Below are 25683 nucleotides of genomic sequence, written 5' to 3'. Positions count from 1 at the left end.
CGCAACTGACACTTAGTCACAGTAGTGTGTGTCATCTACGAGATACACTGCAGTAATTTACCAAGTCATCTCTGATAGCATCTTCTAGACCATTACCATCTAGAAGGACAAGGGCAGCAGATACATGGGAATGCCATGATCTGCAAGTTTCCCTTTAAGCCTCCCACCATCCTGGCCAAGAAATATATTGCTATTCCTTCAGTTTTGCTGGGTCAAATCCTGGAGCTCTCTCCCTAACAGCATTGTACATGTCTCTACACCAAATGGACTACAGCATGCAGCTCACCACAAATTTTCAAATGCCACAAGCTGATCTTTTGGTGAAGGTTCCTCCATCAATGTCAAAGGTACGCACTAGAATCAGGCACTCGGTTCTTCCATGCTAGTCCCAAGCCTGATCCATTTCACGCTCCTTTTCCAAAATCCATTTGACTGATAGTACTGCCTGTTGCTGTTGGCAAGACAGCTCATGGGGTAGATCCCTGTGCTACAGGATGTTCATAGATGTGGGTTGAATATTACATCTTTTTTGCCCTAGTGAGGTTGCTTTGGATTTGGTGGAGTGATTCTTACTGTACCAAACTCACCACATTAATTGGAGCCTCAGCCTTCACACTGAGAACCCCATCACAGTTACCACCCATCTTACCACCCACTGATCCCTGAACACCTCACCATTGCCAGGTTATCCTGGAAATCAGCGGCATCCTGACAATGGTGCCATTCTTAAAAGCCCATTGTGTAACACAGTCAGTTCAGACTTGCCCTGCATGATTCTTGATGATTGCTCAGTATGTGGCAGACAGGGGAAATCAGTGCCCCACTTTGCAGGGGGGGATCTGAAGATCCTACTGGACAGGGTTGTGCACAGGTGGAACGTTCTCCCCCAGGACCTGCAGAGGTGTCTACGAAACAGACCATGCTAGCCTGGTCCAAGGTTGTCACTCAGATAAAGCAGTCTTAGCTATCTGGCAGAATGCTCAGCATGTAGGAAAAAGATCAATGTCCTCAATTCTGTCAGTGTAAGTGCCACCACCTTCTCTCCAATACCTCACTCACTCTATCTCTGCTATTGGACCCACCTCCCATCAAAGCTTATTCTCTACCTCTCTCACTATTGCCTCCAGCATCTTTAACACTTGCTGTGACCTGCTGACTCTGACCACTCCGAGCAGGGCTGAAATGATACTGGAGACTGCCCTGACTAACTGTGCTGCAAACCCCTGAATGAAGGCTTCACCTTGACTGAGGTCTGTCAACAGCCATGCCAAGCTTCCTGGTTTTCTGTCTGTGCTTATGGCATGGCAAGACAGCAGTAATACAAGCCTGGTATCTCTGGCTGAGAAAGCAAATTACAAAAAGCCCATGATTGTGCTATAGTATTATGTAAAGATCTGGGCAATGCAGCCTGCCCCCCTTCATGAGCTGAGCTTGTGTCCCTCACCACTGTGTCTTTGCTGCAGCTTTACAATGGTAGTTGCTGGTGCAGCACAAGGTAAAACATTGAAGTGTAGAAGTGTCCTCTAAATGGATCAGACATATGCCATGAGGGTTCTTAGAGACTGTCACATGTTAGCTGTCAATGTCAGCAGACGTGGGGGTGCATATAGCTATAGAGTTGTCCTAAATGCTCAGTGTCCAACATGGAGGACTTTCGGAGTAAATAACAGGTTGAACCCGTGAGGAATCTTTTAGTTGACTTCTTAACATGGTGTTTAACAAACAATAAAGAGTACCTATTAGGAATTTGCCACTGCCCTGCATGAATCTTGCCATATCACATGTCAACAATTTAGCATGTTTTAAGTATTATAAAGTATATTATAAAGTTTTAAATATATATTATCAGTTAAAAAGAATAGGTCCACATTATATCTGCAAAGCTGATTTGGTTGCTCACCCTGAAGTCAGCATGGTAGCTTCTAGTTTTAAAACAGTCTGCCATCCAGTTAGGCTTTCCTTTCATGAATTTATTATAACACCATGGTAACCAGTCATGAAAGATTTAAATAATGACTGTACACTGCAAGCATAAAATGGATCCTACCACTAGAACATGCTTCGGTTACCAACCCATTAATATCTTTTTGTTGAAATCAGACATTAGTTATGCCAAAAACTAAGCATTAATTTCCTTAAATATTTATGTGGAGATGCTGATGTCTCTAAAATGATCCACAGGATCTGGGTAATGCAGTGACTGAATCATACAATAGATAAAATTGAATGCACTAATCTTTTTTTCATTCATTAGCTGGGACCATTATTCTAGTTTCCCATTAAGTTTTTCCAAATTGAAGCATTTGGAAATATTAATGTGGTGTTAGTGCAATTTGATTTCCCAGTCACCTGTGGCTCGGTGGGTAGTGCTCTTAATTCTGAATCAGAAGTGGAGGTGCCGGATTGGACTGGGGTGAACAAAGTCAGAAGTCACAAACTGACTGCACCTGACAAAGGAGCAGCACTCCAAAAGCTTGTGAATTCAAATAAACCTGTTGGACTCTAACCTGGTGTAATGTGAATTCCAACTCTGAATCAGAAGGTTCTGGGTTCAAGACTCACTCAAAAGTAAGGCATAAAATTGCGGCAGATAATTCAGCATGGCACAATGTTAGAAGTGTCATCTGCATGTCTGTTGGACTTAAAACATCCCATGGTATCATTTTGAAGAGGAGCAGAGAAATCTGTGCCAATATTTGATATATTATTGCTATCACAGAGACATAGTTGAGGGAGGAGCAGAACTGGCAGCTCAATATATCAGGGTATTGCATATTTCAACAAGACATTGGACGGATGTAAAAGAGGAAGTGGTATCACAGTATTGATCAAGGAGCTAACTTATGCTGTTTAGGAGGGATAATCTCTTAGAAGATTCCTCAAATGAGGCCATATGGATATAATCTAAAAAAAGGGGAAATCACTTTGCTGGAGGTGTAATATAGATTCTCAAATGCTTAGAGAGACGTAGATAGACAGATATGTAAGGCAAGTCTCAGAAGTGTAAAAATAATAGGATACTTCTAGTCGGGGATTTCAACTTCCCCAGTATTAAGTGGGATAGACAAGTGTGAAAGGGCTAGAGGGGGCAGAATTCTTAAAGCTCTCCAGTGGAGCTTTTGAAGGCAGCAGGTTGAAAATCCAAGGGAGAGACTGATACTATGCAATTTGTAGATGTGCCTGAGGAGGGGTGTGGCAATTCAGTGATAGTGACCATAATTCAGTAAGGTTTTAAGTAATTATTGATAAGGGTAAAGAGAAAGATGGAGCAGAAATAAAGGTTTGGATTTGGGGAAAGCTAATTCTAATAAGATAAGGCAGGATCTAGCCAAAGTAAATTGGGAACAACTACTTGCAGGAAAATCCACATCAGAGCAATATTTAGTGAGTAAACAGCCAAAATGTTCCCGTAAAAGTGAAGGGTGGAACTAACACTTCCAGAGAATCCTAAACATCAAGAAATGTATATATTGGGTAAAGAAAAAAAGGAAGCATATAGTAGAAACTGAAAGCTCAAAACAGTGCATGTGGAGATGAGTATCGAAAGTTCAAGGGATTGTTTAACAAAGAAATCAGGGCACAGAAGAGGCAACATTTAAAAGCAATAAAAATAAAGGAAAATCAAAGACATTTTTTAAGTATTTTTTGGGGCAAGCGAATAAGCAGGGAAAGAGTAGGGTTCTTTAGGTACCTCAGTGGCAATGTGCATGTGGAGCCAGAAGACATAACTGAGGTTTTAAATGAGCACTTTGCGTCTATATTCACAATGATGAAGGACAATGTAGGTCGAGAAATCAGGAAGGGGAGTCTGTGATATTCTTGAACAAATTAGCACTGAAGGGGGAAGGTATCAACAATCTTAGCAGGCTTGAAAATGGATAAATCTCCAAGCCAGATTCGGTATATCCTAGGCTGCTATGTGAGGTAAGGGAGGAGATTGCAGGGGGTCTGACATTAATTTTTAAATTGTCTAAGGCAGTACGTATTCAAGAAGGGTGGTATGGATAAATGAGGAAACTACAGGCCAATGAGTCTAACATTTGCATTAGGGAAACTAATGGGAAAAAATTCTTTGGAACAGAATTAATCTCTATCCAGAGAGGCAAAGATTAATTGAGGATAGTCAGCATAGCTTTGTAAAGGGTGGGAAGAATCATGTTTCGCAAACTTTCATTAAATTTTTTTGAAGAGCTAACTAGTTGTGTAGATGCATTTGGTAGAGTCATAGAGTAATACAGCATGGAAACAGACCCTTCGGTCCAAACTGGTCCATGCTGGTTCTAATTCCCTGCATTTAGTCCATATCCCTCAAAACCCTTCCCATCCATGTACCTATCCAAATGTTTTTTTTAAATGTTGCTATTGTACCTGCCTCAACCACTTTCTCTGGCAGCCTATTCCATACACACTCTGCGTAAAAAACTTGCCCCTCGGGTCCTTTTTGAATCTGTCCCCTCTCACCTTAAACCTGTGCCCTCTAGTTTTCAATTCCCCATTCCTATCTATGCCCCCATGATTTTATACACCTCTTTCTCCTACATTCCAAGGATTAAAGTCGTTTTCTGGCCAACCTCTTCCCATAACTAAGGCCTACTAGTCTTGGCAATATGCGCTTATATCTTCTTCGCACACTTTCCAGTTTAACTATGTCTTTCCTATCACCGATGACTTATACAATTGTAACGTAACATCCCAACTCTTAACTCAATACCTCAACTGATGAGGCCAGCATGCTAAATGCCACCTTCACCACGCTGTCCACCTGCGATGCCACTTTCAACAAACTATATTCTTGTACTCCTAGGTTCCTCTGTTCCACAACACTCCTCAGGACCACTTACTGTATAAGTCCTACCTTGGTTTGACTTTCCAAAGTGCGACACCTCATACTTATCAGTATTGAATTACATTTGCCAATCTTCAGCCCACTTCCTCATCTGATCAAGATCCCTCTGTAATTTTTGATAACCTTCCTCGCTATCAACGCTACCTCCTATTTGTATCATCCGCAAACCTACTAATCATGCCTTGCACATTCTCATCCAGGTAATTTATGTAAATATCAAAGATCCCAGACCAACCCCTATGTTACACCACGAGTCGCAGGTCTGCAGGCCAAGAAACAACCTTAAACCATCACCCTCTGATTCCTACCATTGAGCCAATTTTGAGTTAGCTAGCTCTCCCTGGATCCCAAGTGACCTAACCTTCATAACTAGCCTGCTGTGCGGGAGCTTGTCAAAGGCTTTACTGAAGTCCATATGGACAACATGCACTGCCCTACCCTCATCAATCCTCTTGGTTACCTCTTTGAAAAACTCTAAAAGATTTGTCAGACATGACTTCCCATGCACAAATCCATGCTGACAATCGAAATGTCAGTTGATCTCAGCTACATGGAGTTCATTAAGGCTTTTGATCAGGTCTCATATGGCAGACTAGTAAGAAGCTAAGAGCCCATTGGATCCAAGACAATTTGACAGATTGGATCCAAAATTGGTTTAGGGGCAGAAAACAGAAGATGTGTTCGAAGGATGTTTTTGTGACTGGCAGCCTGTGTCCACTGGCATGCCACAAGTTTTGGTGCTGCTTCCCGTGCTGTTTGTTGTGTACAATAATGAATGTAGGAGGTATCAGCAAGTTCGCAGATAACACCAAAATTGATGGTATAGTAAATAAAAATGAGGAAAGTCTTAGACTATTGAAGGATATAGAAGGGCTGGTCAGTTGGACAGAACAGTGGCAAATGGAATTTAATCCTGAAAAGTACAATGTGTTGCACTTTGAGAGAACTGACCGGGCAAGGGAGTACATGTTGAATAACAGGACCCTAGGAAGTACAAAGGATCAGAGGGACCTTGATATGCATGCCTATAGATCTTTGAAGGCAGTAGGACAGGTAGATAAGGAGGTTAAGAAGGCATATGGGATACTTGCCTTTATTAGTCAAAGCATTGAGTAAAATAGCAATAATGGAGCTGTATATAACATTGGCTAGGCCACAGGTGGAGTACTACTTGCAGTTCTGGTTACCAAACTATAAGAATGATGTAATTGCATTGGAGAGGGTGCAGAGGAGATTCAACAGGATGTAGCCTGCGGTGGAGTGATTCATCTTTAAAGAAAAGACAGACTAGATAGGTTAGGGTTCTTTGCCTTAGAGCAGAGAAGGATGAGGGTCAACACGATTCAGGCATACAAAGTTCTGAGGAACATAGGGTAGATAAGAAGAAATGTTTCCCCCTTAGGGAGATCAATAACCAGGAGGCACAAATTTAAGGCAAGGAGAATTAGGTTTAGGGGGATTTTTTTTCACAGTGGGTGGAAGGTATCTGGAACTGTCTGCCTGAAAGGATGGTGGAAGTGTGAACCCTCACCATTTAAGAGCTATTTAAATGACTATTCAAAACACTATAATATATAAGACAGTCAAGTGTTGGAAGATAGGATTAGATAGGTGCTTGATGACCAGTGCACTTGTGATGAGCTAAATTACCTCTTTCCATATTGTAAAACTCTTTGACTAATTATCCCTAGACCTACATCATTAAAATGACTTATCTGGTTGCTGTCTCATTGCCATTTGTGGGGACTTGCTCTGCATAATTTGGCTCTTGTTTTACACTGAGGGACTACACTACAGTGACGACTTAAAAACCACTTCATTTGTTGTAAAGCACGTTGAGATGCCCTGTGATCACAAAAGATGTGTTATGAATCCCAGTTTTTTAGTTGATGACTATAATCTGAAAAGGAATAAAGTGTTAGATGGATTGTAAGACAGGAGCAGTGCCACTTCCTTGGACTGTTTTGTGATTCAGAGAGCATTATCACGCCATGCATTTGCACAAGTGTTTTTATAAATTGTTCAAATGGACTTCTAATTCCACAATATTCCAGCAGTTTTAACATCCCAAGAGCAGAAGATTTCTTCATCCCACCCCCTCCCGCTTTGAGCTTACCACTGAGAAATCATGCTGCCCAATGCTAAAAATAGATTCAATTACTCAGGCAGTTTTCACAATAATTTGAGATGTCAATTTCAGATTTAATGTTTCTGTCCACAGCAATTTATCCCTTGATTGTAATAAATGACCTAAAAGTGTCTAATTAGCTAATTAATTCATTTGAATTGATTTGCTGTCTCAGGAAGCCCAATTTTATTCTTTGAGAATAAAGAAGAATCATGGTCTTGAGTCAGAATGCTTGCTGAAAAGATTTTGGAGGGATGTTGCAGCAGGGAATTGATTGACTCAATGAACACAATCTCTTTTCTCATTTGAAGATACTTACAACAACATCAGCCTGCTTTTATTGCATTGTTGACAGACCATTCCAAGGCTTTTCATATGAGCAATCAGCACGAAATTTGATTTGATCCACATGAAATATTAAGATAATTACATCAATATTTTGTCGGGGGATAGGTTTTAAGGAGCATGTCAGAAATAGAGAGAGAGAATGAGAGACATAGAGAGGTAGAGGGATATGCCTGAGGCCAAGAAGAGTCTTGGAAGCAAAGGATGAGAATTTTAAAACTGCAGTGTTGCTAAACAGGATCCAACATAGATCAGTCAGAAATGTTGAGAAACTTTCACCTAGTGATACGATGAGGAGTTTAATGCAGAGATAACAGAACGAGTTTAATTCTATTTCATTAAACAGTTAGTTGAACCGGAGTATTTATGAAAAATATGATACATTTTGTCAAAGTACTTGACCGCAAGATGAAGATCTTCGACTAAATATGTCTTTTTTCAGCAACACTCTGCTGGATTACATTGGTTGCAAGATGCCACATGGAAAACAAGGTATCTATGTATAAGTTGGATGATGGAATAGAGAAATGGTACTAAGTTAGGAAAGACTGTAAATTATGTCAATGAGGTACAAACGTAGAGAGGGACATAGGAAGTTTAAGTGAGTGTGCAAATTTATGGCAAGCAACGTTGAAATTTGGATGAGATCGTTTATTTTAGATCCAAACAGTGTTCTTTCTAAAAAATGAGAAACCAGGAAATGTGGAGGAGCACTGTGCAGAAATGACTTTACTTTCTGTACGTGCACTAATGTTATCAAAAAAGTTAATGTAATGTTGACTTCTTTCTCAAGAGGATCGGACTATAAAAAGAATGACATTTGCAGCCTTAGTCAGACTACATACTCCATACATACTGTATGTAGCACTGAGCGCTAGACCTCAGGAAGGATATATTGGCCTTAGATTCAGCAGAATGCTACCAAGAGCTTATGGTTAAATTATGAGGATAGGTAGCCCACATTTGTGTGGATTTCCTCCGGGTGCTCCGGTTTCCTCCCAGTCCAAAGATATGCAGGTTAGGTGGATTGGCCATGCTATGTTGCCCATAGTGTCTACGGATGTGCAGGCTAGATGGGTTAGCCATGGGAAATGGAGCATTACAGGAATAGTGTTGGGGTTGGGGGGTGTGGGTCTTGGAGAGATGCTGTTCAGAGGTTGGTGTGGACTCGATGGGCCGAATGTCCTGCCTCCTCACTGTAGGGATTCTATGGCATATATTCTATGACCTGAACTGCATTTCCTTGAGTCTATAAGGTTGAGTGGTTGTGATCTAACTGAGTGTTTAAAGTGATTGAATGACTTGCTGGGGTCATGCACAGAAAAACTATTTCCTCTGGTGGCAGAGTCTAGAGCAAGAGAAGTTCATCTTAAACGAGTGCTGGGCCATTGAGGAATGCGGTGAGGATTCACTTTTTTCACACAGCAAGTAATGTAAACCCCTTCTCAAACTGCTGTCAATTGAACTTTTAAAGAAACAATTGACAATTTTTATACACTAAGGATATGTAGAAAAGGGAAGTAAATGGATTTGAGATCGGGCCCACACTTAATAAATGGCATTGCAAAATAGAGGGGTTGAATGGTCTCCTCTTGTTCTCAAACCATTATTGCTATTATTAGAGCAATGACAAATTTTTCCAACTGCCTCAAACCTCCAAAACCTCAGCTTTTGTTTGTCCTTTTGTGTGAAAGATTTTGCTTATTCAGTGTTTATTGAAATGTTGTCAAATAGAGTTGGCTCTGAGGAATTGGTCAGCTTAGCTGTCAGGCAGCTGATACAAGGGGTGCGAGAGCTAATGGTAATGTAACAAGTTCCATGTTCACACTGAACAACTGTCAATATCTATGGAAGCAGTCACCTGCACTAAAGAGCGGATTGTCTGATAACAGCCCCTTTGATCAGCGGGAGGAAGAGCATCCAGCAAAGGGTGACTGAGAGGGACAGGCATCACTTTGGTGCATTCAATAGAGCCTGGAAGCAGTCACCCGCACTTAAGAGTGGATTGTCATAAGCCTGGCATGAAGGAGTCCTGTCCCTGTGAGGCAATTTTGTACTCCTGCTGTAGAGCCTGTTTCAGCACTCTTGTAGGTTTATAGGTAGAGCTGACACAACCTTAAACCAGTAATGTAGTTTCAAAGTCAGATTTGCCAAGTCTTCTGGGTCTTGATGACTGAAAAGTTAATTATTCTCTTTGACCTGAGGCTTTGTCATAAACATACTGTGTGGTAAAGTGTAATAATTCATCAACTTCCCATGTCATGTTCTTTTGGTGTGACTCATACAGCGTCTTGTTGACTGTCTCTTTATAACATTGTATCTTCATTAATGTCTTTCAGACACTCATGAAATTTCCATTACTTCTTTCCCGTGGTTACCCTGCAAGGTGACACCAAGTTCCAGACTATTGACAATTAAACATGAACTGGAAGCAAAGATCTACCGTAAGATAAATCAGGCCTTCCCCACCACTCAATCTGATCCAGGCTGATCTTGAGCTTCAACTCCCTATAGCTCTTGATTCTCTAAGGAATTAAAATCCTGCTTATCGCAGACTTAAATATATTCAATGATAGAGCATTCACAACCCTTTAAGAAAGAGAATTCCAAAAAAATTGAGTGAAGAAATTTCTTCATCTCAGGCCTAAATGATCAGCCCCTTATCCTGAGGTTGTGCCCCACCACGTTCCAGATTCTCTGACCTGCAGAAAGAATCTCTCTCAGCATCTAATTTATCAAGCCCCTTCAGAATCTCGTACATTTCAATAGCATCATCTCTCATTCTTCTAAATTCCAGTGAATATGGAGCCAATTCACTAAGTCTCTCTTGGCTGGGCAATCCCTCACCCAGGGAATAATGCAGTGAACCTCTCTTGTACTAATTCCAAAGCAAATACAGCAAACTTTGTTTTACTTGGCACCTTATGAACTGAACCCCTTGATAAACTGGCAAAAATTATATACTTTGAATTTATACATCACGGTGCCTCCGTGGTTAACACTGCTGCCTCGTAGAGATAGAGATCTGGGTTTGATTCCACCCTCAGGCAGATCTCTGTGTGGAGTTTGCACATTCTCCCCATATTTGTGTGGGTTTCCTGCAGGCGCTCTGGTTTCCTCTTAAGCAGATTGGTCATACTAAATTGCCTATAGTATGCAGGCATGTGCAGACTAGGTGGATTAGTCATGGGAATTGCAGGCTTGCAGTGATAAGATGAGGGGATAGGTCTGGGTGGGATGCCTTCGAAGGGTCGGTGTTGACTTGATAGGCCAAATGGCCTGCATCCATGCAGTAGGGATTCTATTATCATGTGTTTCAATACCAGAAACGTCCTATATTATTGCAATCTCTTCAATTTGTGAATAGTCAGCTGAATGTGCAAATGAGAAGGCTCTCTGCTGGTAAGTTTTATTTAAGGCAAAGTTGTATTATCATTTAAGTGATTTGTGCTGTAAATAAAGTATTACCGTGATGTGTGTGTCCCCTCTATTATGTTTCTGTTATTTAGTGTGTGTTTTTACATCGATTATGTGGACCTCTTGATTAACTAGAATATTTGATCAACCTGCATACTCTTCGTAACATCCCATAAGTGCCAGTTAATAAAAAGTTGCTGTATATCTTCTCCTAAACATGGAGACCAACATGATACAGAGTACGTCAAATGTGGCTTTGCCAAAAACTGGTGCAATTCTCACAAGACTTCTTTATTGCTGTACTCCAGTTCACTTGCAGTAAAGGCTAACATGCTTCCTAATAACTTGTTGTAAATGTACACAAGATTTCTGTGCAGCTGGTATGAGCACATCCAAGTCTCTTTAAATATCAACAACTACAAATCTCACACCTTTTTAAAAAAAATTTGCTTTTCTATTTTGATAACGAAAGTGAATAATTTTGCGCCTACCAATATTATGGTCCATCTGCAATCATGTCCACTTGCTGACCCTGCTCTTAACTATTTTCAATCTTTGTGTCCTCCTCTCAGCTTTTCTTTTACACTGATTGTTCCTTATCCTTTTCTGTGCCATTCTAAACCTTGTTGTACCCATGATCACTACCCACCAAATGTTCTGCAAATAATTGTTGATCTACTTGACCGTGCAATCCCCTGAACCACTTCCAGCAATGCCTCCTTGGATCAGAAATGTACTGATCTAAAAGATTCACCTGAATACAACCCACAAGCTCCTGCCCTTTCCACCCTAACCCTAACCCTATCGCTTTTACTATCCCAGCGTATATGCAGGAAAAGCAAAACTCCCCATTATAATTACATTATAGGTGTTGCTGCCTCCTGTAATTTCCTTGCAGATTTGTTCCTCTACATCTTTTCAGTGGTTGATGACCTGTAGATTATTCCCAGTTACGCAATGATGTCTCTAAACTCTGTTTCTTAGCTCTCACAAAATAACTTCTGTGCTTGAGCCCTCTTACACATCCTCTGACTCCAGAACTGCAATGTTAGCCAGAATCAATGCAGCCAAGTCCCTTCCTTTTTTGCTTCCCTATCTTTATTGAACACACACATCCAGGAATACCTAGTACCTAGAATATGAAAATAAAAGAACAGAAGAATTTGTGTAAAAAATTATTAAACACCAGACTGAAAAGTCATTGCTGGAAAGCTGAATTGAGACTAGAAAATGAGAAGTGCAGAGCAGTTCAGGCTACACAGGAAAGAGAAACTAGGGGGAATATTTAATCTGGAACTTGTTGTCTGGTTAACACTTCTCAAACAGTGTTTGGCTTTTTGTATCTAGCCTGGTACAGCACTGAAGTCCACTACGTTGCTAAAGCCTTTATGGTGAGGTTTTAAACAAAGATGTGTAAGTCCGTTCTGACAGACGTAAAAGTGCTGGAACCTTATTTGCAGAAGAACCAAGGAGTTATTCTTATTTTAGTATAGTCCCTTTCACTCAGACTAGCAATCAGAGCTGAACTAATCATTTGTCATGTCTGCTATTTGTGAGAACTTGCTGGGTGCCAGTTGATTGGTGTGTTTGTATATGGCATGCTTCAAATTACATTAATCAAGGATAAATCTTCATAAGCTCATCATAAGGTTCTACATAAATACAATTCCTTTGTTTCTTTCATTCCGGAGAGGTGGATGAATATTTCCAGGTGAAACACATGAATCTTAAGACTTTAAGACACCTAAAATATTTGGCCCTCTATCTCTCTCAGATATTGCTACTGTTTTTTAAACTGTGGACAAGGTCTATTATAAATTAGATGTCATAAGTGCAAGATTCTCCAGCCTGAAGCACTAGACATAATATGCATGGCATGAGGTAAATGTTTGTGTGACTTACTGCTTAAGTGAGAACGTCAGTGAAGGAAATATTTTATTGAAAGTAGCAGGGCTGTTAATCTTCACATAGTTCTAGATCACTTCTGCACTTGGTCTAAAAGGAGCCTAATGAAAGCTAACCCAATAAAAATCAAGGAGCCATTCATCACTTTAAAGCCTCAATAATTATTTTAAGTCATTAATGTGATGTGGGCATCACTAGCAAAGCCAGCAGTTGTTGCCCATTCCTAGTTGATTGGACATCTTCTTTGAATCATGGCAGTCTATGTGGTGTAGGGACACCCACAATTCTATTATGGAGGGAATTCCAGGATTTTGACCCAGGAACATTGAAGGCACGGTAATATATTTTCAAGTCAGGATGTTGAGTGGCTTGGAGGGAAATTTGCAAGTAGTGATGTTCCCATGTATCTGCTGCCCTTGACCTTCTGGGTGGAAGTGGTCATGCATTTGGAGGGTGCTGTCTAAGGAACCTTGGTAAACACAGGGGTTTGGGAGGTTTCTTGAGACCATAGCACAGAATCTTATAGGTGTCTGAGTAACATAGGCAACGATAAGATGTGTGGCTGAAGAGAGAGACAAGTGAGATCATCTCACACCCGCTCTTGCACTTATCATAAGCAGTGTGGTGAGATAGGAGCAAATTACTGCAGATGCTGGAATCTGTACTGAAAACAACAAATGCTGGAGGTCACAGCAGGTCAGACAGCATCTACGGAGAGAAAGCAAGCTAACATTTTGAGTCTAGATGACTCTTCAAGAAATTCATGCTAGGCAGCAGTGGAATGACAATTAACTAGGATTAATGCTTGTTAAATGCCTTGTTATCAACCCAATTCACCTTATTAGTATTCAGACTCTCAACTCAGCAAACTTGCCAAATAAGCTGGACACCAGGAAAGCTCGACAAGGAAATCAGAGTTAGCATTTGACAGTTTCAGCTCACAGCTTGCTCTAACCATCATGTTGGACGCTGGACAACAATATCTCCGGGTACAATCTGGGGACGCCAGCCTCACGCACCTCACATCTACAGACATTGGCATCTGATGTATGCCAACTTCTGAGAACTCATGGCACATCTCTGCTCCACTTACAGGTCATTTCTGCACTTCAGTACTGCACCTCGACAACTATCATTGTAATGCTGCAGCAAGGACACTAGGTACTCAGACACACACCCAGCTTGTGGATTGGAGCAGGCTGCATCTCCAGGCTGTCGTGGTGATTACTCACTCTAAGTCCACCTGGATGCTGACAGCATTTCGGACTTGCATTTGTGCTGTGTCCCTTCAGTCAGCAATACCAGGCTCAGATTACATCTATCTTGCGGCATTTAGCACAAACAAAAAGACTGGAAGCTTGCCATGGTTGTTAACAGGCCTCAATCCAATCAAAGAGGAATTTTCTGAAGAAGGGTCTAGGCCCGAAACGTCAGCTTTCCTGCTCCTCTGATGCTGCTTGGCCTGCTGTCTTCATCCAGCTCTACATCTTGTTATCTCAAAGAGGAATATTGTTTGCACTGTCTAGACTGGAATGGTCTATGTCATAGCCTAGTCTGCTCGTCCTCATAAAGGACGGACTCCTGCATTTTAATCCCAGAGACTACCATGTCCACCAAGTCCCTGCCACAAAGCAGGACACCGATTCTCCTGCCATATGCAAACTTCAGGAGCCATGCAGGGCAGCTACAGACTGACAGTGGTTGTGCGAGTGCATAACAGACTTTTAAAGATGATGGATGTTTGTGAATGTGGTGTCAATCAAGTGAGCTGCTTCATCCCGGATGGTGTCAAGCTTCTTGACTGTTGTTGGAGCTGCGCTCATCCAGGCAATTATGATTCCATCACACTCCTGATTTGTACCTTCTAAATGATAGACAATGGGGAGTCAAGAGGTGAATTATTTGTTGCATGATTCTCAGCCTCTGACTTGCTCTTGTAGCAAAGATTTATGGCTGGTCCAGTACTGTTTTCGCCAGTCAGATCTCCTGATCTTGATCCGTTGCCTGAAGTTAGAGGCAATTGGTGATCTTGGTGAGGAGATTCCTGAGTCTTATGGAAGGAAATTGCTGCATTGTCTTGTCACATCTTGTGGCATGATGCCTGTCACCCTTGTCACTGCTTTGAGAAGTTGGCTGTGATGTAGAAGCTAAAAAGCCAAAAGAGAGCTATCACATTGCTAGGTGTATACTATAGACCCCCTAACAGCCTGCGAGACTTAGAACAGCAGATAGGTAGACAAATTTTAATGAAATGTAAAAGTAATAGGATAGTGATATCAGGTGATTTCAACATCCTCAACATTAACTGGGGTATACATGGTTTTTCATAAAATCCCTTCAGAGTGGCAGGAGGCCATTCGACCCACTGAGTCTGCACAGATCCTCTGAAGAGTATTCCATTCAGACCCCTACCTTTATTCTAGCAACCCCGCATTTACAATGGCTAATCCGCCCAGCCTACATACCCTAAACTATACAGTTAAGACAGAATTTGATAGGAGTGTTCAAAATTATGAGCAGTTTTAACGTGATAATTTGGGGGAATTGGTTCCACTGAGTGGAAGGTTGATAAATAGAATGCAGGTTAGATTTAATTGGCCAAAAGAAGTAGAGCAGGAGGGCGGCAAAATGGCACAGTGGCTAGCACTGCTGCCTCACAGCGCTGGGGACCTGGGTTCGATTCCACCTGTGACTATCTGTGTGGAGTTTGCACATTCTCACCGTGTCTGCATGGGTTTCTTCTGGGTGCTCCAGTTTCCTCCCACACTCCAAAGATGTGTAGGCTAAGTGGATGGGCCAGGCTAAATTGTCTGTAGTGTTCAGGGATGTGTAGATTAGGTGGGTTTATAGGGGGATGGGTCTGGGTGGGATGCTCTAAGGTTCAATGTGGACTTGTTGGGCCGAAGGGCCTGTTTCCACACTGTAGAGATTCTATGATTCTATTCCAGATATGTTTTAATTTGAAGCATATTGTCTGAAAGGGTGATGAAGCAATTTGCAGTTTGTATTTCTCAAAAGGGACTCCAGCATGTACTTGAAGAGCTAAAAAGTCATAGGGTTGTGTGGGATAAAAAGGGTTTTGAAACTAACTGGATCGCCTTACCAAAGAGCTGAAATTGTCATGATGAATAGCACTCTTCAATGCTATGTCTTTCAGATTGTTCCATATTCAGGTCTGGATCCTGTTATGGGATGATATGGATTTATCATTAGCTGTTGGGGGAGGGCTTTGGGATAGTAGGGGTGTGGAGGTAGGAGTGAAAGCGATGACGCATAACCTCTCTGACGCTCAATCTATTTCCAATCGGCATTTGGGGTGAGGTGAAAGATTTCTTCACTCAAAGGACAATGATAGGTAGAATTCTCTACCACAGAAGGCTATGGAGGCCAAGTCATTGAATATATTCAAGAAAGAGACAGATTTCTAGATTTAAAAGACATCAAGAGGTGTGCCGAAAAGCAGGAATATCACGTTGAGATAAAGGATCAGCCATGATCATACTGAATGGCGGAGCAGGCTTGAAGGGCTGAAGGGCTGAAGGGCCTACTCCAGCTCCTATTTTCTATGTTTCTGCAACACCTCAAGGCACTGAACAGTACACCCTGTCTGTGGAGATTGTGTGCTCACCTTTTATAGAAAGAGGGTTGGATTTCAAAAGTGCATTGTCTTGCCAGGTTGTACAGGCTTTGATGAGACCTCACCCAGAGTCTGTACAGTTATGGTCACTCTACCTGATGAAGTGTATACTTACCACAGAGGGGGTACAACAAACATTTACTCGATTCTTGATGTAAAGAATCTGAGCAGAAGTGTCTATATCATACTATGTTGAGAAGAATGAGATGCAGTCTCACTGAAACCAGCTTGTGGTGGAGCCCACTCAGAAACAGGCAATACTGGATTTAGTATTGTGCAATGAGGTAGACTTGATAAGGGAGCTTAAGGTGAAGGAGCCCTTAGGAGACGGTGATCACAATACAATTGAATTTACTCTGCAATTTGAGAGGGAGAAGATAGCATCAGAGGTAACAGTATTACAGCTGAATAAAGGTGACTGCAGTGGTATGAGGGAGGAGCTGGACAGAATTGACTGGGAGAGGAGCCTAGCAGGAAAGAAAGTGGAACAGCAATGGCAGGAGTTTCTAGGAGTAATTCAGGTTACACAGCAAAAATTCATCCTTAGGAAAAAGAAGCATGGTACAGGGACGATGAGGCAACCATGGCTGACAAGGGAAGTCAGGGATAGCATAAAAGTAAAAGTTAAAGTGTATAATAGGGCGAAGGGCAATGGGAAACCAGAGGATTGTGAAGCTTACAAAGACCAACAGAGGGCAATAAAAAAAGAAATAAGGAGGGAAAAGATTAAATATGAGGGTAAGCTAGCCAGTAATATAAAACAGGACTATAAGAGTTTCTTTAGATATATAGAGGGCAAAAGAGACGCAGAAGTGGAAATTGGACTGCTGGAAAATAATGCTGGAGAGATAGTAGTGGGGAACAAGGATATGGCTGAGGAACTGAATAATTACTTTGCGTCAGTCTTCGCAGTGGAAGACATGAGTAATATCCCAAAAATTCAAGAGAGCCAGGGGGCAAAGCTGAGTATGATGGCCATCACCAAGGAGAATGTGCTAGAAAAACTGAATGGCCTGAAGGTGGTTAAATCACCAGGGCGAGATGGACTACACCCCAGAGTTCTTAAGGAGATAGGTAAAGAGATAGTGGAAGAAATCGCTAGAGTCAGGGAGGGTACCAGAGGACTGGAAAATCGCTAACGTGACATCCCTGTTTAAAAAGGGAGTAAGGCAAAAGACTGAAAATTACAGCCCAATTAGCCTGACCTCAGTCGTGGGTGAGATTTTAGAGTCCATTGTAAAGGATGAAATTTCTGAATACTTGGAAGTGCATGGTAAAATGGGCAAAGTCAGCATGGCTTCATCAGAGGTAGGTCATGCCTGACAAATCTGTTAGAATTCTTTGAAGGGATAATGAACAGGTTAGACCAAGGAGAGCCAATGGATGTTATCTACCTGGACTTCCGGAAGGCCTTTGACAAGGTGCCATGCAGGTGGCTGCTGAGTAAGCTGCTGTGGTGTTAGAGGCAAGGTGCTATCATGGATATAAGATTGGCTGTGGCAGAAAGCAGAGAGTGAGGATAAAAGGGTCCTTCTCAGGATGGTAGCCTGTGACTTGTGGTGTTCCACAAGGGTCAGTGTCGGGACCACAACTTTTCACTTTATACATTCATGATCTAGATGAAGGACCTGAGGGCATTCTGGCTAAGTTTGCAGATGATGCAAAGAAAGGTAGAGAGAGAGGTAGTATTGAGGAGGCGGGGAGGCTACAGAAGGATTTGGACACGTTAGGAGATTGGGCAAAGAAATGGCAGATGGAGTACAACGTGGGAAAGTGTGAGGTTATTCCCTTTGGTAAGAAGAATAGAAGCATGGACTATTTTCTAAATGGGGAGAAAATTCAAAATGTCTGAAGTGCAAAGAGACTTGGGAGTTCTAGTCCAGGATTCTCTCAAGGTAAACTTGCAGGTTGAGTCAGTAGTTAGGAAGACAAATGCAACTTTGGCATTTCTTTTGAGAGGACTTGAATAAAGAAGCAGGGATGTACTTCTGAGGTTCTATAAGGCTCTGGTCAGGCCACGTTTGGAGTGTTGTGCGCAGTTTTGGGCCCCATATCTCAAGAAAGATATATTGGCCCTGGAGCGGGTTCAGAAAAGGTACACTAGAATGCTAGAATGGTCCCAGGAATGAAAAGCTTAACTTATGAGGAACGTTTGAGGACTCTGAGTCTATACTCGATGGAATTTACAAGGATGAGGGGGATTTAATTGAAACTTAGAATATTGAATGGCCTGGACAGAGTGGATGTTGGGAAGATGTTTCCATTGGTAGGAGAGACAAGGACCCGAGGGCGCAGCCTTAGAGTAAAGGGAAGACCTTTTAGAAGACAGATAAGGAGAAACCTCTTTAGCCAGAGAGTGGTGAATCAATGGAATTCACTGCCACAGATGGCTGTTGTGGCCAGGTCATTGAGTATTTTTAAGACGGAAATAGAGAGATCCTTGACTGTCAAGGGGATCAAGGGTTACAGGGAGGAAGCGGGAGAATGAGATTGAGAAACTTAGCCGCCATGATTGAATGGCAGAGCAGACTGGATGGCCTGAATGGCCTAATTTCTGCTCCTATGTCTTATGGACTTACGGTCTTATGAAACAAATAACATTCTGTGAGGGCTTGACAGTGTGCATTCTCAGAGGCTGTTTTATCCTGGCTGGAGAGTCTACATTAAGGAGACACTGCTGTTTGATAATGGGTTTGCTATTTCAGACTGAGATACACAATCTCTTCATGCAAAGAATTGAGAATCTTTAGAATTCTTTATCCCGGGAATTGTGGAAACTAGATTGTTGAGCATTTTCAAAGTTACAAGACTGAATTGTCAGACTATTCAATTGGCATCAAGGATTGATCAGCATTTAAACGATAAGTTACCATTCTATTCCTCTGACCAAAATGGTTCAGCCCCCCAGGACATACTCTGTTCCCTAGCTGTATATCTATTCCTCCTTCTGGCAACTGTCTAAAATTGTTCAAAACCTTGATGTGGGATTTAACCCTCCTAATCACGTTGTTCTGTCACAAAGGCCAGTCATTTCTATCTCCGTCACATCTCCTGAACACAACCCGTCTCGAATCCTGTTCTGCTGACAGCCCAGCTGATGTCTCACTCTCATAAAATAGCTGTGATTATTCATACATATTACAGGCTGGCCTCGTATATTTCATCTTCTGTCAACTTGAGATCAATAAACCAATGTTGTACATGTGTTAACCAGTTCAGCCACCATTCTTCTGATTGCTGACGTACATTAGCTGCCTAATAAACAATACTTTATTTTCAAAGATTCTCCTATTGGTTTTCAGTCCCTCTGTGGTCTTGGCCCTTCCGATCCATGTAACTTCCTCCACACAACAACACTCTGAAATCACTGTCTTGCTTTAATTCTCATTTATTGGTCTCCCCAGATTATAATCACCCTACACCATTGGTGGCATACTTCATGAGTCTAGAATTCCACACAACCACCCCCACCCAAAAAAAACTACTGCCTCTGCACTTTCTTTTCTTTCTTTAAACGTTTCTTAAAACCGACCTCTTCAGCTACACTTTCAGCCGCCTGACCTAATATTTCTTTAAGTGAATCACTGCTGCTATTGTGTCTGCTTCCACCACCACCTCTGGCAGCACATTCCAGGCACTTGGCGCCCTTTGTGTGAAAAACATGTCCCGCACATCGCTTTTAAACTTTCCCCCATTTGCACCTTGAACCTATTTCCCCTAGTAATTGACCCCTCTACCCTGGGAAAAAGCTTCATACTTTCCACTCTATTCATGCCATTCACAATCTTATAAGTTTCTATCACCTCCTGCATTCCAGTGAAAACAAACCCAGTCTATCCAACCTTTCTTCATAGCTAAAATCCCCCATACCAGGCAACATCCTAGTAAACATTTTCTGTATCCTCTCCAAAGCATCCACATCCTTCTGGTTGTGTAGTGACCAGAACTGTACACAATATTCCAAAGTGTGGCCTAAATAAAGTTTCCTAAAGTGGCGGCATAACTTGTCTATCCTTATATTCAATGCCCCTTCCAAAGAACGCAAGTAAGCCATAGGCCTTTTTTACCACCTTATCAATCAGTGCTGGCGTCTTCAGCGATCTGTGGACCTGCACACCCAAATCTCTCTGCATATCAATACTCCAAAGGGTTCTGCCATTCACTGTATAATTTTCACCTGTACTTGACCTTACAAAATGCATCACCTCACATTTGTCTGGATTAAACTCCATTTGCAACTTTTCTGCCCATTCTTCCAACTGATCTATATCCTGCAGTATCCTCTGACAATCCTCCTCACTATCTTCAACTCCACCAATCTTTGTATTGTCCACAAACTTACTAATTAGACTAGCTATGTTTTCCTCCAAATCATTTGTGTAACTCACGAACGTCAGAGGTCCCAGCACTGATTCCTATGGAACACCACTAGTCACAGCCCTCCATTCCAAAAAGCGTCCTTTCACCACTACCCTCTGTCTCCTATGATTAAGTGAGTTCTGTATCCATCTTGCCAACTCACCCGAATATCATGTGACTTCATCTTTTGTACCAGTCTGCCATGGCCAGAGGCTTGTCAAAGGCTTTACTGAAGTCCATGTAGATAACATCAACTACTTTTCCCTTATCAATCATCTTCATCACCTCCTCAAAAAACTTGATTAAGTTAGTAAGGCATGACCTCCACCACACAAAACCATGCTGTTTATTGCTAATCAGTCCATTTGCTTCTAAATGCTTATAGATCTTGACCCAGAAAATCTTTTCCAGTAATTTCCCCACCACTGACGTGAGGCTCACAGACTGTAATTTCTGGATTATCCCTATTACCCTTTTTAAACAATGGGACAACATTAGCTATTCTCCAGTCCTCTAGGACCACACCAAAAGTTTACTGATGACTGTTGGTTGTCAGAAAAGCCTATCTGGTTCAAAAATGTTCTCTAGAGAAAGAAACTGCCATCCTTATTGTGTCTGGCCCGCATTTGACTCCAGATCTACAGCAATGTGGTTGACTCCCAACTCATTCTGGGTAATTTTGGATGGGTAATAAATGCTTACCAGTAATAAATGATAAAACAATATGGAAAACATAAATGAAGAAATAGTGCTCCCATTTTGGAATGCGGAAAGAACATGTTTTGTCCGTGTGCACTTAGAATCACAAATGATACAGCGCAACAGGAGGAATTAAATGGCAAGGCAAAACAGAAGCAATGAGCATGGCCTCACTGACTGAGGGGGCAAAGTGCAAAAATGCAAGGCAAGGATGCTGTGAGCATCAAGGTGGGCTCAGTATGAGTGAGTGCTATGACAATGAGTGAACAGCCCAGAGATGCAGTGTGGTCTAGTCCATGAGCTTGCATGTGTCCATCGGTGCAAGTGTTCCAGCTGCAGCATTACAATGATAGTCGACAGTGCAACCCAAGATATAAGATTGAAGTTTAGAAATGTCCTGTAAGTGGATCGGAGATGTGCCTTGAGGATTCTTAGAAGCTGGCAGATATCGGATGTCAATATCCATGCGATGCATGTGGCTGGGACCCATGGAGCATGCCCTGAGATGTCGGTGCCCGGTGAGCAATATGGAAGTCATTCAGAGCAAATGGCAAGCTGAATTCACCAGATACCTGTTCTGATTTCTCTGTCAAGCATTCTCAATGTCTGGATTGTTTGGGGCTTTTGATAAGCCAAGAATATTAATAAGATGAGTTGTGCCAGTTAACAAGGCGTTTAACAAGCAATAATCTGCCTTACTTGGCAACTTGCTGATGCCTAGCAGGAAATTTGCCACGCTGCGTCAAAAGCGTTAAAGATGGACTGAGATGCTCCTGACATTGAGATAGGCCTTGGTAGACATCTTGTCTGATTCTGCCACAAATCTCATCATAACTCAGATTGCTCAGGCTTCTACAAGATCCCACCCCAAGTCTTTTGTTGGGAAGTGAAAAGAGATGTAGGTTCGGTTTTAGAAGGCCATTCCTGAAACCAAAATTGTTGCCCCTTTGAAATTTGACATTCTTGCATCTGTCCTGATAAATGCAAGGCAAAAAGTCTCAAAAGTCATGCATCTTTTTTAAGCTTATGTATGCTTTCATTTCCAATTATTACTCAAAGTCAGAAATAAACCACACAGCTACATATCAACGCAATGTTGAGCAATCAAATTATTAAGCTGAGGATGCACAGCGAAATCGCCAATCTAAATTGGTTTCATTTGTAACTTGTAGTTTATTACGTATTTCTTGGCAGCTTAATTCATTATTTAGGTGGTTCATGAGAAACTATAATCACATTGGATACCATCCTTTTTAAAACTGTTTTTGAAGATGAAGTAGATTTAGTGTTTGGAGTTACTGCGTATTTTACTTCGCTGTTCCAGAAGCCACAAAACTATTGATTAATAAAGCTCAAAGTAGCTAATCTCAGCAAAACTAGTAATTGAATTCAGAATTTGAACATTCTGTTGTTTTAGATTATATTCTTTTCTAAAGGTTATAATACTGCAGCATTGCATGTAAACAAAACAAGCATGTATGCCAAGTCACAGCATATGATAGTTTCACAATACATAGCTTTCTACCTATTTACTTTGGCTATTTTTCCAAATTGATCCACTGAAGCATAAAGCAGAAACCTTTTAAATGTATTCAATAATCATTTTAATGAGTCTAAAGAAATTTCTGATGCCACAATTTACTATATAGCAGTAATGTATTATCCTGGTAATGTATTGATCATGCCTAAAATAACATCAGTGATCTAATGACTAATGGAAAGCTTGTACTTCATTTTTGCTTTGGCATGAAGCAGCTTTTATTCTATTATTTTTCCATTTTGCCCATTCTGTTAGCATTTTCATATCCCCTGTTAAGAAACAAATGGGCACCTGCCCAAGAAGGATATATACAAAGTGGTGAATGTCAGAGAGTCGTTGCCGATAGCTTGTCGCAATGAAGTGCAAGTTTGTGGCAGTCATTTTAGGTGGTGATCTTTGGGAATAGGTGATGTGCTGGATTTAAATATTCTCTTTCACTGGGGCTCTGATACCAGTGTCTTGCAAGTGTCAGCTTGCTCATTGGAAACTACATTGAAGAATAATTTTGAACTCCTCCATTCTTTCCTCTCTACCTAAACCTTCCTGAAGTTTTGTGGTTGAGGTGGGGAGCTGGTGTTTTGGGGGCAGTAGGCCTGTGGTGCAACCTATTCAGAATCCATTTGTGCACGTGGAAACCCAGAGCCTGACTCCACAGAGGTGAGTTGGGTTTTAACAAGTCAAAATAAGACCCTAGGTATCCGTGAACTCTTTCAATTGGAATTGGTTTTCCTTCGGAACATTGTCACATTGATGCATACTATCCAAAATAAAATATTTGTCTTTTCTGTGTGCACAGGGTGTTTGTACAATGACGACCGCCTTTCTCCATTTCTTCTTTCTGGCTTCTTTTTGCTGGGTTTTGACGGAAGCTTGGCAGTCATACATGGCCGTTACAGGGAAGATTAGAACAAGGCTCATCCGCAAACGTTTCCTATGCCTTGGTTGGGGTAAGCATCACAAGTGTATACGTTTTTTCATTGCTGTAAATTATCTTTGTCTATTTCAATTATTTTATTACAAAAATTCATTTTCCTTCCTCTACCCCTTCTATAGCATATTTCAAATGAACATTAATGCGTCATATATGTTTTGACACATAATTGATGCCTTTTGTTCTTACAGTAGAAAAGAAGTTCTATTCTTATCCAGTTTTCTTATCAAATAACAATCTATTTCTTCAGGGTTACCAGCATTGGTGGTGGCAATATCTATGGGATTTACAAAGGCTAAAGGATATGGTACATCAAACTAGTAAGTCACTTCCAAAGTTTTGGTTCACTGAAATTGCATCTAATTGACAACCTCCATGAGAATTTCACCTGGTGGGGAATGAAAGTGGTGGGCTGTAACTTATGACCCTCCCCGTAATGTATCCTGGCCCCATCTAAGGTCACGAGTATTTGCACATTTAGGATTGTTCGCTGCACAACTGGGTAAGCCACCTGGGATAGGGAGAAGATTGTCCTTATCTTGTCATATGGTTGCCAATATTTGGAAAGACTTTTTTTAACAATGAGAATTCTTTTTAAGATATGGTGAGTATCTGTGCTGCAGTCAGCAATTCCATAGCTAATTGAAATAGTCAAATCAAACCATTGAGTATTAAGACCACCCACCTCTGACCTTAACCCTATTACCATCCATGATAGTCGCTTAACATCCGCCCTTGAGTTCAGTAATGGGAATGCGCAACTGAAGGAACCGCAATATGTGACCTTAGTGTTCTTTCCCGCCATTGGCCTGAAGTTCTGATAGACCAAAAAAAACTATTAATCTCAATTAGTAATGCCCACTAGGAAGTCATGACTATGGAAACTTCACTGTACATTTAAATAGAAGGCTGTGAATAGCCAATTAAGAGGAGTAAAAGGCCAATTAATACCTTTCAACAGAGGCTAACAGGAACTGTCCAGTTTTTCCCCTGACAGCAAACCATAAAGTAAGGCTGTAGCCCTACACACAGACTTTGAGGCCATTCCCATCTTCTGATTACTACTACAGACCCCAACCCCCATAGTGGCACCCTGGCCACTGCAGCCATTGTTCCTTTAGTATTTTACAAGATGCTGAAAATGTGGCCTCGAGACAGAGACAGTGTTTCCTGATCTGTTTGGCCCTCCAACTTTCAGAGACAACCTATGCTCAGAGGCTGTGAGCAATCATTGACCAATTTGGGGAAAATTTCTGTCATCACAAAATACTTAGAAGTGAATACTTAGAAGTGAAGCGTATAAGATGTGTCAGACCAGTGTGTCTCATTTGCCAGTTTTACTGGTTTTTCTTCCTGGAGTGTGGACACAGTGCAGAGTTAGGACCCTTATTTGACTCTCTTTTAGGGGCCTAATTTGAAAGGTAAGATTCTGTCCAGGGCATTGGTAGGGCTGAATGGGATTCATCTATGGAGTTATTTAAAGGGCATGAATGCAAGGTACATCAGTTACATCAAGGAAAATTAATGAATGGTTATTTCACATACATATTTGTTATTCACCTTCAATAAATGTTATGAAGTAGGCCATCCCTCTCCTTCCCTCAACCTTTGATAAACTAGGCAAAGATCTTTGCTGATGGATAGTTTGATTCCAGAACCTGGCAAACTCTAGATTAGAGATAGCAGGAACTACAGATGCTGGAGAATCCAAGACAACAAGGTGCAGAGCTGGATGAACACAGCAGGCTAAGCAGCATCATAGGAGCAGAAAGGCTGATGTTTCGGGCCTAGACCCTTCATCAGAAATGGACTCCTGGTTTGCAGTTTTGCCATATGAGGAGAGATTGGGTCAACTGGGCGCGTACTCACTAGAGCC

At 41.5% G+C, this 25683-nt stretch overlaps 1 protein-coding gene across 1 annotated transcript in view; it reads left to right on the top strand.

Annotated features, from left to right (window-relative positions):
* The window catches only part of adgrb3 (adhesion G protein-coupled receptor B3), a 739829-nt gene that overhangs the window by 622673 nt on the left and 91473 nt on the right, over window positions 1–25683 (top strand). Inside the window, exons 21-22 of the mRNA XM_048596949.1 lie at window positions 23673–23823; window positions 24058–24127. Coding sequence (XP_048452906.1) covers window positions 23673–23823; window positions 24058–24127 — 221 coding nt within the window. The remainder of the gene's footprint in view (window positions 1–23672; window positions 23824–24057; window positions 24128–25683) is intronic.

Source organism: Rhincodon typus, chromosome 5 (assembly GCF_021869965.1).
Source record: "Rhincodon typus isolate 14 chromosome 5, sRhiTyp1.1, whole genome shotgun sequence".
NCBI classification, from domain to species: domain Eukaryota; kingdom Metazoa; phylum Chordata; class Chondrichthyes; order Orectolobiformes; family Rhincodontidae; genus Rhincodon; species Rhincodon typus.
The sequence above is the reverse complement of the archived record's forward strand: the minus strand, read 5'-3'. Positions and strand labels throughout refer to the sequence as shown.